Here is a 13,753-nt window from a genome sequence, read left to right on the forward strand (position 1 = left end):
AGCATGCGCAGTTTGTGTCAGAATGAAAAGGCCTACTTTCTATGGCTAACATGAAAACAATGGAAACGGATTGGGGACACTGAAAAAATCTGACTTTTTTCCTCTTTTGAGCTAGTTTGGTGGCGTTTAACATATATGAAATAAATAAATAAATAAAAGCAGCACTTATTGACACTTTATCACCAAGGTGCAATATTAATATATGGTATCTCTTGCTTTTACATTAGTATTTAACAAAGCTAATTTCAGCTTCATCTCATCTTTTAGCTCCTACTTATTCACATACATACATAATAATATATATATTTAGTTACTCTTATTTATTGATTAGGCTTCTTAAACTGGGACTTGATTAGGAATTTAGTAACATAACCGTGTAAATATGCACTGGTATGACAATAAAAATCCCATTATATGTTTTATACATAATTTTTAAAACCCAAGAACAGTTTTAGGTTATGTTTTGTCTCCTTATCTACCTTCAGTTTTAAAATGACTAAATCTGACAACCAAATCCATCCCAACAGTGCTAGATTCATCAGCAGAAAGTACTGAACAACAACCGAGTCGTGACGCTCAGAAAGCGATCTGAATGCTAATAGGTTCCAAAAATAAAACAAACAAACACTCCACATTCACAGGAACCACACTTCTAATCTGGCAACAGCATGAACAAATGATTCTAATCGGTTCTTTAAATATTTAAAACATCTTTAATAGTGCTCTTATAAAATTTCAGGATAGAAAAAGAATCTTTTTTTTTTCAAACATTTGGATCATCACTGCACTACAGATCCAAAATCCATATTGTGTTTTTAAAGTGATGTTTGTTTCTTCACTTCCTTCCTCCTGCTGACTCTTATAAGACAGAAATAAAATAAAATGAAATCAGAGCCATTTCATTGGTAAACATGGGAGGAAATATCACTTTAAAAACACAAGCACAGTGTAAACAGCAGAATGCATGAAAAAGTATGAAGCCCTGTAGCTTTTTTCATATTTTCTAACTGGAAATAAAGTGGTATAAAAACGTATCTAAAAAGATTTTGAGAATTTGCTTTTTTTTCTTGTAACAGCAATGAAAATTTTAGTGTTTTTCTGGAGTTTAATCAGCTGATATAAATATGTAAAAAGCTATGAAAAGCAAAGACATCTCTACCATCTCGTTCATGTTCATCATGATTACATCAAGCTTACACTACGAATCTCAAAGTGCAAAAATAAATGACAGTTCATTTTTAATGGCAATCAGTATACAAATATATTTCTTCAAAACAAACACATAGAAAACTTAGCGCAAAAAGTAGGGAAATCTGTATATGATCGATTATTTCTTGGTTGTAACGCTGCAACATTTGTTGACCAATTCAGTTTATTTCTCCTGAAATGGTGCCGCAGTTATAAGATTTTTTATAAACTTGACAACTTCACCATTCTAGAGGAAATAAAGAGTATTTACAACTGCATTGTAACAACAAAGAAACAACTGAGCAACTTGAACGTCCTTTCTTATTGTGCTAAGGTTAGATGAGGTTTTATTTACATTGCTTCTTGGTTTAAAGTGTTTTAGTTGGATGCACTGACTCCCAACTTTCAATACTGATCAATAATAGAAAAATCTATTGTTTTGGTGCACAGTTCCGCAAGAAACTCTGCTTCATTTTCCTCCTCTGTTCAGCTCAATCCGCTGGCTCCCACGGTTGTCCCATTGGTGTGGTTTTGGTGGTCTACACCGCGCTCGCTTGGGACAGAAAGCACAGAAAAGAGCTGTGATTGGTCAAAAGCTGACCTCAGTCAGTGAGTCGGTCAGTGAAGGAGCTTTAAGAGATGACATCTTGAGAGTCACCGTTAGGTCGCGGCCTGTTGGCGAGCGGCGGGAGCGGTTTCTTGTAAAACTCTGCGAAAGGCAGGAGAAAAGGTTTGACTGGGTTACTAAACTACATCCGTCGAGGAGCCGCAGGAGGCACGGCGATGGGGTGGTGATGATGTGGAGAGAAAATGAGTTAGTGCAACCGACAACAGTGAAGCGCATGCCTGGTGAGATGCGGGAGGGGAAAGAACCGGAGTGTCGCATTTTAAGGCGGATAGATCAGAGTTTTTCCAAAAATGGAGAAACAAACGTTGGGTTTTCCCTTATAAAGGTTGAATTAAGAAAAACTGGCCGCAAGACTTAAACATGAACACATGTGAGGTTAGCTGGAACCAGGAAGGAGTTAGTGCGATGACGACATGAGGTGATGATGACATCACAGGCGGCTTTACCAGAATGTCCCAAGTCCCCGATCGGCTCGAGTTTGGGCAGCCGAGAGACTTTGGGCGTGGCCCATCCCACTGGAGGAAGGAGACGAATAAAACAAAGTGATGAGGGGAAAAAAACACAGAGAGAGAGAGAGAGAGACAGCGGCGGCGCTGGTCCTCCATCACTGAAACAACTGATCTACAAGTCAGAGACGTTACAGGAAACAGATTGAAAACAACGAGGAAGAAAATATGGATAAGAAGGAAGGAAGGAAAGATAGACATAAGTAAAGTAGATAGGAAGTGAGGTTGTAGGCTTCCAGTGTTGACCATCAGACTGACCGGGTGGCGGCGGCGGCGTTGGGCTCTCTGTGGGGCCGTCGTCGGCCCTCAGCGGGTCGACCCGGTGCTTCCTCTTCAGGTGCAGTTTGCTCGTCTTCTTCTTGCTCTGCTCGCCTGCTGGGACCGACAGGCTGGTGTTGACTGCTGACACATGGCTTCAGTTACTCTTAGGAGGATTTTTACGAAGCTGCATTTTTTAATTTTACTTGTTTTGTTTGTTTATTTTGGATATTTAAAATATCTTCCAATTAAAGTGTTAAATGTTGATTAGAATTTAAAGTTCACTGATTTTTGAGAATGCGTTCTTGCATTATTATGTCATATTATCGTTTCTAACAATAATTACTGGGACGATTTATCGTCAGATAAATATGTTATTGTGACCCTCCTCCTCGTCCGATTAATCGTCTAATTATCTCGTTAGAGAGAACAGGAACTCACTAGGCGTCGTGTTTTCTGCTGTTTGTCTCGTGTTGTTTGGCTCTCCAGCGTTGTCCTCCTCATCCTCCTCTTCCTCTTTCTCCTTTGGACCGTTACTCCTGTCTCCTAACTCTAGCTGCTCCTGCGTCTCCGTCTCTTCTCTCTGGAGAAGGAAATATTTAATTTTTTTGCTTGTTGAAGCGGTGGCGGTGTTAAGTGGCGATCGTGAACCTTGGAGATTAAGTCTCCAATGGGTTGGAAGGGGCTCTGCATGTTCCCGTCGTCAGCCTCGTCCTCCTGGACGGGCCGTCCTTCCCGCTCTGCTTCCTCGCGCTCCAGTCGTTCCCTGTGGACAGAATGAACGTCTTAGTTTCTGGTTTTCGGAGTCGTCCTCTTGTCCTTCGTTGTGTCCTCACCTCTCCTCTCGTATCCGCCTCACCCTCTCCGCTCTCTCCTTCTTGTCCTGCTCCTCCAGCGCGCGCTGCTCCGCCGTGTCCTTCTGCACGCGCTCAGCAATCGCCTCGTAGTCTTTGGCGATGTTGCTGAGGAGCCAAGTCAGGCCCTTCTTGATGGACTTGTCCACCTTCTTTCCACATCCTAAGATGGCGGAGCACGGTTCCTGGAGTCGATGCATGGTTTTAAAACCAGGTTTAAAACTTTCAATTCAGAAAACCTAACAGTTAGCCTGGGTTAGTTAAGCTAATCTACAGTAATGTATTAAAATATACTGAAGTAAGAGTTACATTACTTCAATATATTTTACTTAAGTAAAAGTAGCCAAGAAAGTACTTATGTAGGAGTAAAAAGGGTATTTGGAAAAAAAACAAAAAACTACTAACTGATCAAATTATCATTTAACATTTAAAAATTACACAATCGGATGGACCAAAATATAAAGTTAAGTAGAACTTTTGGTATTTTAAAATGACAATAATTTCTAAGTAAAATAATTACAAAATCAGGCAAAAGAAGAATTTTCCAGATCAATAAGAAATTTATGAAACTTTAACAGAAACTGCAGGTGTCTGGTCAATTTTTGGTTGAAACATGTTTGTTTTTCATTCAGTGGGTAGAAAATCCAAAACTTTTACTCAAGTAAGAGTAGAAAGTACAGCATAGTAAAAATACTCCTCAACTCAAAAAAGTTACTCAAGTAAACAAAACTAAGTAAATGTAACTAGTAACTTTTTAAATTTCCTTTTATTAGTATTTTTACTACACTGTACTTTTTACTTTTACTTCAGTAAACTCCCGTTAGACTGAAACACTCACGATCTGACAGAGACACTTGTTCTCGTTAACGAGTTTCTCCAGCGACAGGTTCTCGATGATGTCGGCCTCCGCCAGCGCCCCCTCCAGGTCTTGTTTGTTAGCAAGTCTGAGAGCGGAGAGGAAGTCCAGAAATCACTGAGCTGAAGGGAAAACTAAATTCAGAATTTTTGATCTGGACTTACACCAGGACGGGTTTTCCAGCGATGCGCGGGTGCTGCAGGACCTGCGCCATGGTCTCCTTCGTCTCCTGGATGCGCTGCACGTCGCTGGAGTCCACCACGAACACCACGCCGTGGGACTCCGAGTAGTAGTTCTTCCAGATGTCGCGGATCCGCTTCCCGCCTCCCAGGTCGAAGATGGTCACCTCGAACTTCCCCTGCTTCAGGTCCACCTTGGAGAAGCCCACAGTCGGAGCCACGTCCTGCGGATTCTCTGCAGGGAAACCCAAATGACGCAAAATCTGTCCTGCAGCTTCATTCACGGCTTAAAACTCACGGCTGAGGAAACCAACCTCCCTGGATTCCTCGCACCGCCGCCGTCTTCCCCGCGTTATCCAGACCCACCATCACCAGGGTCACCTTTCTGTGAGGAACATAAAGTCATCACTGCTACTGCTGAACAGAGGCAGCCTGCAGAACCACCTGGTATTATGATGCATCTGATAAGCTAGAGAGCGTCAGCAGCAGCCATAACACTGGTGACCACGATGAGGCTGCATCACCGCTCCGACGGTTTAAGCTGATTAAAGAGATAATATGAAATATTTTTAGCTATTTTGATGTCAGCTAAGCAGATATTCATAAAAGGAGAATTTTTTAGCTAATTAAAAAGATAATATTATTTATTTTTAGCTATTTTTCTGTCAAACTTTGCAGCTAAGCAGGAAATTGAAAAGGATTTTTTTTTTAACAAACTAAAGCGATAATATTCCATTTTTTTTTCCATTTTGCTGTCAAACTTTACGGATAAGTAAGGACTTACAAAAAGAGAGAACGTATTATTAGCTGATTAAAGAAATAATATTAAACATTTTCAGCTAAGAAGATATTTAAAACTGATATTTTCTTTTAGCTCAGTGAAGAAATAATATAAAATATTTTTAGACATTTTGCATTCAAGCTTTGAGGTATCTAAAAAAGGAGAATATTATACTGTAAATGAAACAAGAGCAGCAGTGCTATCACTATAGCAACAAAAATGAAATGAAAATGAGAAATACTAAACTGTGTTTTCAACTAAATGTAAGTATATTAATCTATTCTGATTTATTTGTATTCAATGCATTAGTCTCAGAAATGAGGCATTACTTGCTACTCAAACAATTCACACAGGAAGTTGAGAAATGCAGCAGCTTCTTAAAGCAACAGTAACCTTCCAGGTTTTCCATCACAAACCAAAACAAATCTCTAAGCAAACAGTCAGAACATCGCCGTAGCGACCAACAACCCGCCTCCATGTCTCTCCGCACACTTAACTTTGACATCTGCGCCTAAAAGACATCAAACGCACAATCCATGTGACCGTCCTCTGCAGCCAGCTGGCCTTCATCGGTCCAGGAGCTGAGGCGCCATCCGCTAACCCATAACGCTACAGTCGTCGCCGCTGGACACCAGCAACAGCACCATGAAGGAGACCCACTGAAGCGACCTGGCTGCGGGATTAGTCTGGGATTTCTGACTAAGTCTTAAGGATCAGATGTTTCAGTCATCACGTGAGTAAAGTGCTGTTGATTACTGGCTGCTGTCTGGTGAAATATGTGACAATAATAACAAGTATGATGCAGAAAACGAAAGATATGATAGATTTATGCCTTAGCATCAACTTCTCAACTAGTTCTTGTAATAAAATCATTAGAAAAAGGGTTTTGTTAGCTTATAATTGATTTTAAATCAATTTATTAAAAAGAAACATATTGATTTTGTTGTATTGCATGTTATACCAGTTTTTATTCTTTATTTTTGAATCTATGTATTAATTCTTTCAAACAAACAAACATCTCTTAGCTGCAAATTTTTTATGATGAGCGTGCAAACAATTTTTTTCCTAATGTTTTTTAATTTTGTAAAAACTTTTATGCTGCCCTTATTGTGTATTAATACATAAATAAATGGTTATATGTTGTTGAATTATCAGCATATGCACAAGTTGATCAAAATGTTTTTTACAGATTTCTGACTTTGATCTCGAATGTAAATAAATAGGAAAACATAAACGCTTACACATCCTTTGCCCCAATTTATTATATTTGTGAATTTTTTTTTTTTGCCATTTGTGTTAGACTGATAAAAATGTGTGGACAGATTGGCGATAAGCAAATAAAAAGTTTAATCATAATATCTTGCTGCATTTATTACTACTTAAATTACAATAAGAAGAAGATTAAAAAAATTTATTACCTCTAAACAAACAAGACAAATCTGGATTGTTTTCAATCATATCTGGATTAAACAGCTAAATTTACCAGCAAGTTTTTTAAGTCTGCAAACTTCATCAGCTACAGTTTATAGTTATTATCACAGGATAACTTATTCCTATAATTATATTTATAATAATTATCCATCTCTACTGCATAAAAAGCTTAATTTTTAGGATTATTTGCATTTGTTCTACACCAAAAATAAGAGATAAATGTAAAAACTCCATTATTATCATAGGTTTGTGTGATCCTGAAGCGTGAGGTGATATTAAAATAAAGCAAATATGGTTTTCCCCTAACGGAGTATTAATGATGAGTGATCTATCATTTAATTTTATCTAATAAAATATCTATAAAGAGCATTAGAAATGGTTTAGACTGCAGGAATCTTCCGCTACATGATGCAATCTGTGAATGCGCTGCACTGATTGGACCTCCAGCTCTGTTATTTATCATTCTGGTCTTTTTAAAAGAAAAAGAAAAGACTTCAACTCACCTGGCAGGTTCCTGCCAACGTTTCAGCCAGCTGCAACAGTTCGCCATCAAACTAAACATGTCAGTCCGCCTCCAGATCGCAGCAGCTGGTTAGGTGGTCATCGATCCAAGGGGGGCTATCTAGCTATCCAGATGAACGATCCTGTCAGTCACGAGTTGCTACATCATTGCGAGCTAACTCATCATGCCAGCAGCGTTAGCAGCCCTCTACTTACTCGACATGAGTGAAAATAATGAAACAGCTTTAATAAACGACACCGACTCGATTGAAAACGATTCCCAGGACTACAAAAATCCCGTTATCCAAGGCTACCTAGAGCTAACGCAGCTAGCAGTAACGGTAGGCTAATTTTTCTGGAACTCAACGGACGAGGGAGTCTTAAAATCCTGCGACGAGAAGCCGAGCTCCGTCGATAAGTTGCTGGAAAAGTGTATAGAAACAGCCACTATTTCACCGAAGAAACATCGTCCACTTAGCTCGTAGCGGCTCTTTGTTTACGCCGTCGATTCTGCTGCTAGGCTGCGGACGTGATGACGTCATCTTCCGAGAGCGTGCGACGGACGCTGATGCCAAATGATTCCTTTATTACTTCAGTTGCCTACAATTTTCCTTGTAATATTTTTTAAATATTAAATATTGCATTCAAATTACATTTTGATTTTAATTTACAATTAAAAAATTAGGAAATTATAGCTTATTATAGTTTTTTATGTATTTTATTTAATTAATGTATCACTTTTATTTCATGTTATGTTTTATTATGTTTTATTTTTGTGTTTTATGTCGGATTTTCTAGTAGTAGTTAGCTGTCCATTTCTAATCTTTTGCTTAGGATAAGATTTGCTCAGGTAAAACAAATTATAATAATTTCAAAGATAAAAAAAAAATACTCTCAAATAATAATTTGGTTTGTTAAGGAGGAAAAATAAATAAATAAACATTAAATAATGTTTTTAAAAACTGTTTCCTGTAATTTCCTTGATACTATTTTGCCGTTTTACTATCAATGGAGGAATAGCGAGGCAGTTTAGAAAGAGTAGGATGGGGAAGTTAGCACTTTTAGCTGCAAGATACAGAGGAAAAGAAGGTGGAAAGCTGGAAAAAATATCAGGGAAATTAAGTTTTAAAGTGATGTGAAATCAGAAGTGGCAGTTTGAACGCTTTACTTTTCTGCTTATATGCTCTATCAGCTCCAAATATTAAATTTTCATATTATCCACTTTGCCAAAGTGAACTCTTAGTGGCTAAAAGAGATAAAGATGCAGCTTAGCTTTAAAAAATGATCAATTTCTCTTTATTGCATCACCAGAGCTGGTGAAGATCTCTCATAATGCAGAAGCTGAAAGTTTATTAGATCTCAGTGGATTTGCACGCTGAGTCAGCAGGCCGCGTTCCTGGCAGATTTACTATCAGCCATCTTGAATTGGAAAATAAAACACGCAAATGCACTTTAGTCTCTTGGATCAGCTCATTTCAACAATGAACTCTGAGAGGAGCACATTTAAAATGAAAAAGCTGTTGTTTGGGGGTTTCATCCATCTTCTGCACCAGGCGTGACCTTTATTTGTCCTTCAGGAGTTAGAGAAAGGACAATAATGAATAAATTTGACTCCAGATCTGGAAGAACTCCTGATTTAAAACCTCTGCCATAATTCTGCTGTAAGCGTATTAAAGCTGCCATATCTCAGTGCTGCTAAGTGGATTTTAATGGAGCCAGCTGTGTAAATTGCAGAAGGCTAACTGCTTTGTTTCCGTGTTTTTATTTACAAGCCTCCATCTGGGAACGTCTGGTATTCATATGTGTTGGGGAAATGTGTGGCCTATTAAAGAAATTATGTTATTTGTCTTTTCACTGTAGCAAATGATTTTTTCCCATCATATTGTGACTGTTTTCTACATCAGAAATCAATAATGAAGATTTCTAATTTATCAGAAGCAAAGAATATTTACAGATTTTTTTTTTCTGTTTTGATTGTTTGGTAAAATTAAAAAAAATTTCTGTGTTATATGAACTGAAATCACAAATGTCCAAATAATATTTAGTAAAACTGATTTTCAAAGTTAGTCCTCGGTTTTGAACCTGATTAAAATGAGTGTGGATGCATTTTTGAGCAGATGAAAATAGAAATATGAGGATATATCTGCATATTTTTCAAGATTAAGATCAAGATTTATTTTAGTCGCTTAAACCATTGATTGTAAAAATAAAACTTTAAATTCAAGATAAATCTATTCACTAGTGGTTAGCCAAAAAAAATAAATGCATAAACAACATGAGATTTAGCAAACAAAGAGAAAACAAAACAAAACCCTACCAGCTCTACTATCGATTATTATGATAAATCTGAATTAAATCATTTTCAAACAGTCGTTATACTTATTATGAATTTTTATAATATAATGTATAGTATAATTTATATTATCTCATGTAACCGTCGGGGAAACGATGTTCTTTAATGTGTAAAATTACGTCAGAGCTGAAGTTACAGTTTTCTATATCGGAGTCGCTTGTGCGCATGCGTGAAGGACATAACCTGGGGTTGCTCCACATGACCCAAACTCAAACCGGTTCTTCCCGTTCTGCAAGGTAAGACCACTGAACCAGTTTTACGTCTGCAGGTATATTCCTCTAATAAAAATGATTGAATTTAGTACACTACGTAGGCCGTGATGACGTCATTATAGAGCAGTTTGTGGTTTATTACTCCGGCCAGAAAGCCGCTTCTGCTCCGATGTTTCTATTTGAGACGTTGCATAATGTATAGTTAAAGATCTGCACGCTGCAAAACCACACCAACAATAGAAATGTTCACCTAGAGCAGCTCTCATGTTCATATGAGGATCATTTTTAGATGATGTTTGATTTTTAAAGCTACAAGATGGACACAATTAGTCTAGTAATGGCAGATTTTGTTGAAAACTTTTTAAAAAATTGTTGTTTAAAATATTACATAAATTATTTTGTAGAATCTATTTGTGGAAGTTTGACCACATAGGCAGATGCTCAGGGCAGAATCAAAAAGGGGGCGCACAAGCACCAAATCAAAAGAAAAAATTATTTATTTGTCTGCTGTGACCAAGTTTTCTTTAGGTTGTATGGACTAATGGAGAGGTGGTGCAGCCATGTTAATTATTAAGTCTAATGAGCCGCTAAAGGAATATCTAAATCATAAAAAAACACCTTATCAAGGTTTCAGTCTTTATAGAGCTTAAATAAGGACTAATAAATATTTTTATTGACACTTTCGACAGCAAACCGCTCTGTACAGCAGTTTTTATTGAAGGCTTTTCACACCGTTGGTTATGTAACACTAAGAACAAGATTTATCAGTGTTTCTGCAGGACGCTCTTAAAGTTGTACTGTTAATAATTCATCACTGCTTTTCGTTAAGAGCAATCCACTGATTAAAGCCTTTTTACCATTTGATATTGTTTTTAATTTTCCCTAAATACATTTGTGTTTGAGTGGAAAACTTCTGTCTTTTTTAGTGTTTTCTCTAGATTTTCAACTATTTGTTATAAATTTGGCCTTTTAAAACAGATTTGTTCAGTTGAGTTGCTTAAAGAAAAACAGAAGCAAACCAATTTCCCTCATTTTTTTCATTTCCCAGGTGCTTTCAGTCTTCATGCATCGCGTCTTTGTTTATGGCTCCCTAAAGAGGGGCCAACCCAATTACCCCTACATGACAGACAGCAGTAATGGAAAGGCCGAGTTCCTCGGTACCGCCGTCACCGTCCAGAAGTATCCACTGGTGATCACTACCAATTACAACATCCCCTTCCTCCTTAACCTCCCAGGCCAAGGCAACAGAGTCCATGGAGAAATCTACCAAGTGGACGGAAAGATGCTTGAATTCTTGGACAGTTTTGAAAATATCCCCACCATGTACCAGCGGACTGTAGTGGAGCTGGAAATCAAGATGGCGGACAAGAAGGAGAAGCTGTCGCCTGGAAGCATCATGGAGGCGTTTGTGTACAGCACCACCACCTACCAGCCGGACTGGCCATCACTGCCCACCTACGACAACTACGACTCCAACGGAGACCACGGGCTAAAATTCATGCTGAGGGAAGACAGAAAGTGGGCTTCAGTCGAGTGATGCTCATAACTCGATTCCCCTGAAAATTACTAACACAAAATAGGCAATATTTTTCTCAGTAAAGTGCAGAAAGTCAAGAAACCAGCTGTAATCTGTCAATATTTAGAAAGCATACCTGCTAAGTGCAAATCAACAAAATTGTTTAATATTAAATGATCAACAGGCTGCATTAGTGCTGCAGTTCAGTATCTTTTTTAAATCTTCTTTTATTAAACCATTTTCGACAGATGCAAGAATCAGTGTACTGATCTATACAAACTGTATCTATAAAAATAGAAAAATAATTTTACTACTATTCCCATGAGTGGATCGGTGGCAAAAGTCTTATTAAAATATGTTTTTGGTCAAATTTCTAAACAGGTTCTTTCTTCGCTCCTGCAGTACCTTCTTATTCCAGCAGGTGTCAGTACAACGCCTTCACTCTCAGCTGAGGTCAAGTCGAACTGCGTTAAATCAAGTTAAATTAACTTTAAAGCAAATAATAAACCAGAGTGATTATGTTTCTGGGTGTGATTTTGCTGTGAGATTACCCAGAATCCATTTTCTTCTACTGAGAAAGACGTGTGACGGGCGTCACGTGTGCGCATGCGTGAACCAATATCCTGGGGTTACTCTTGACTTGAGTCCTGGAAGGTAAGAAGACCACTGCGTCTGTTTCACGTTTACTGGGATTTTCAGTTGTTGGGGGCTCAGCAAAAACTACGGAGGCCGGGATAGTCATCCCGGGATAGTCAATAAATAGTCCAGACTATTTATTAGTCAATAAAAGCTGATAAAATGGGATTTGAACCCTGACGTCAGCTTTATGGCTCATTAAACCGGTCAGACAGCTGCAGATCGCTGGTTTCTCCCTTATCTTCTGTCGCTGCTGCTCTTATTTTACGATTTGAGACGTTAATAAATGCATAATTAAAGATCCGCTGTAATAACAGCAAAATTAGAAATGCTCGGTTGTAACTGCATGGAGGAAATGTTGGATCATCCAGTGCCGACCTCGGTTCCGTGTTAGTTGGCTCCTAAAGTGTTATTCCTTTACCAACTCAGTCTAACCTGCGTTCAGTTCAGCCTTTGAATTTTGTTTTTTTTAATGCTTCCAAATATATCAGAGTTTACGTCCTTGTTCATATATTTTAAATGTAGATGTTTATGTTGTGTTTTTGTATGGAGGGCCACAAGGGACAAAATTACCTAAATACATAATGTAGAATCAAATAAATGTTTAAAGAATTTGGCTGAATTTCAAGTCCCTAAATTCAAAGTGCATGGATGAATTTTGTGTTTTTGAAAGCTGCAGTTTGTTCGCAGATGAGCTGTTTTCTTGTTAATCTAAATTTTTTCCTCCACCATTAGCACATTTAGTACATCGATTGACAGCAGTAAGCCCCTCCTCCTGGCTCTGATTGGTTGTTTCTGGTTGGGTTAATTTCTTCAGATCAATCTTTTCGTGCAATTTCCGTCTCAAACTTTCAGAACATGGCGACAATTTTTACAAATATGTAAAAACTATAGTTTATAAAATTTACATACTGCAGCTTTAAGTTGTACTTTTTTCGAGATATGTAAATAATATTGATTCAATGCAGGTGAACAAACCAGAACTATATCAATAATCCTTCTTTATTTCCCAGGTGCCTTCAGTCTTCATGCATCGTGTTTTTGTTTACGGCTCCCTAAAGAGGGGCCAACCCAATTACCCCTACATGACAGACAGCAGTAATGGAAAGGCCGAGTTCCTCTGTACCGCCGTCACCGTCCAGAAGCATCCACTGGTGATCGCTACCAAGTATAACATCCCTTTCCTCCTTAACCTTCCTGGACAAGGTAAGAGAGTTAATGGGGAAATCTACAAAGTGGACGAAAAGATGCTGCAATACCTGGACTGGTTCGAGAAGGTTCCCACCATGTACCAGCGGACTGTAGTGGAGCTGGAAATCAAGATGGCGGACAAGGAGGAGAAGCTGTCACCTGGAAGCATCATGGAGGCGTTTGTGTACAGCACCACCACCTACCAGCCGGACTGGCCATCACTGCCCACCTACGACAACTACGACTCCAACGGAGACCACGGGCTAAAATTCACGCTGAGGGAAGACCGGAAATAGTGATGCGGATGAGTAGGCTGCTTTTAAATCCATAGAAAGGATCAAGAGTTCTAGCAAATGAGTAACGAATCAATAACTGATCAAGTTTTCTGTTCTTAATGATTTAAAACCAGATTAGAAAATTCACTTATTAAAATACACTCAAAGTTTTACGCTTTTATCCGAAAATTCATGTCTGCTTTTTATACTTTGTCTTTTAATGAACAACTTTCTGGGAGACAATCAGCTGTTAGCAATATTTAAAAATGAAAATGTTAAGCTATAATAAAAGATGAGTCTTATTTTGTATTCTTTAATTAAATGTAAAGCAGCACAGTAGAGGGGGATTGTACAGCAGATATTAAAAAAGCTTCCTCTGTACTTTAAC

General features: G+C 38.2%; 4 protein-coding genes across 12 annotated transcripts; 2 read left to right on the forward strand and 2 right to left on the reverse strand.

Moving 5' to 3' along the window:
* Positions 1-699: 699 nt before the first annotated feature.
* LOC116715914 (ADP-ribosylation factor-like protein 13B) lies at positions 700-7,342 on the reverse strand. Of its 7 annotated transcripts, XM_032556670.1 has the most exons (11): positions 7,185-7,342; positions 4,784-4,854; positions 4,455-4,704; positions 4,273-4,378; positions 3,417-3,619; positions 3,232-3,346; positions 3,022-3,163; positions 2,581-2,724; positions 2,263-2,331; positions 1,847-1,897; positions 700-1,741 (listed from the first exon to the last, which is right to left on the reverse strand). In XM_032556670.1, the coding sequence occupies exons 1-11, from the start codon at positions 7,241-7,243 to the stop codon at positions 1,728-1,730; spliced, it is 1,224 nt and encodes a 407-aa protein (XP_032412561.1). In that variant the 5' UTR covers positions 7,244-7,342; the 3' UTR covers positions 700-1,727. The 7 variants fall into 7 exon arrangements, with proteins under 7 accessions (XP_032412561.1, XP_032412560.1, XP_032412564.1 ...); XM_032556669.1 differs by having other exon boundaries at positions 700-1,897; positions 2,581-2,721; XM_032556673.1 differs by lacking the exon at positions 1,847-1,897.
* Positions 1,658-4,838, reverse strand: LOC116715497 (ADP-ribosylation factor-like protein 13B). The gene is made up of 10 exons (XM_032555908.1): positions 4,784-4,838; positions 4,455-4,704; positions 4,273-4,378; positions 3,417-3,619; positions 3,232-3,346; positions 3,022-3,163; positions 2,581-2,721; positions 2,204-2,331; positions 1,790-1,897; positions 1,658-1,741 (listed from the first exon to the last, which is right to left on the reverse strand). The coding sequence occupies exons 1-10, from the start codon at positions 4,836-4,838 to the stop codon at positions 1,658-1,660; spliced, it is 1,332 nt and encodes a 443-aa protein (XP_032411799.1).
* A 400-nt stretch (positions 7,343-7,742) lies between the features above and the next one.
* On the forward strand, positions 7,743-13,752 carry LOC116715939 (gamma-glutamylaminecyclotransferase B-like). 3 transcript variants are annotated; one of them, XM_032556714.1, is made up of 3 exons: positions 7,743-7,796; positions 10,796-11,269; positions 13,387-13,752. In XM_032556714.1, exons 1-3 carry the CDS (start codon positions 7,758-7,760, stop codon positions 13,387-13,389), a joined length of 516 nt encoding a protein of 171 aa, XP_032412605.1. In that variant the 5' UTR covers positions 7,743-7,757; the 3' UTR covers positions 13,390-13,752. The 3 variants fall into 3 exon arrangements, with proteins under 3 accessions (XP_032412605.1, XP_032412603.1, XP_032412606.1); XM_032556712.1 differs by lacking the exon at positions 13,387-13,752 and having other exon boundaries at positions 10,796-11,456; XM_032556715.1 differs by lacking the exons at positions 7,743-7,796; positions 13,387-13,752 and adding an exon at positions 9,713-9,771 and having other exon boundaries at positions 10,796-11,456.
* On the forward strand, positions 11,808-13,746 carry LOC116715943 (gamma-glutamylaminecyclotransferase C-like). The gene is made up of 2 exons (XM_032556718.1): positions 11,808-11,917; positions 12,913-13,746. Exon 2 carries the CDS (start codon positions 12,928-12,930, stop codon positions 13,384-13,386), a length of 459 nt encoding a protein of 152 aa, XP_032412609.1. The 5' UTR covers positions 11,808-11,917; positions 12,913-12,927; the 3' UTR covers positions 13,387-13,746.
* Position 13,753: the final 1 nt, after the last annotated feature.

Source organism: Xiphophorus hellerii, chromosome 24 (genome assembly GCF_003331165.1).
Source record: "Xiphophorus hellerii strain 12219 chromosome 24, Xiphophorus_hellerii-4.1, whole genome shotgun sequence".
Lineage (NCBI taxonomy): Eukaryota > Metazoa > Chordata > Actinopteri > Cyprinodontiformes > Poeciliidae > Xiphophorus > Xiphophorus hellerii.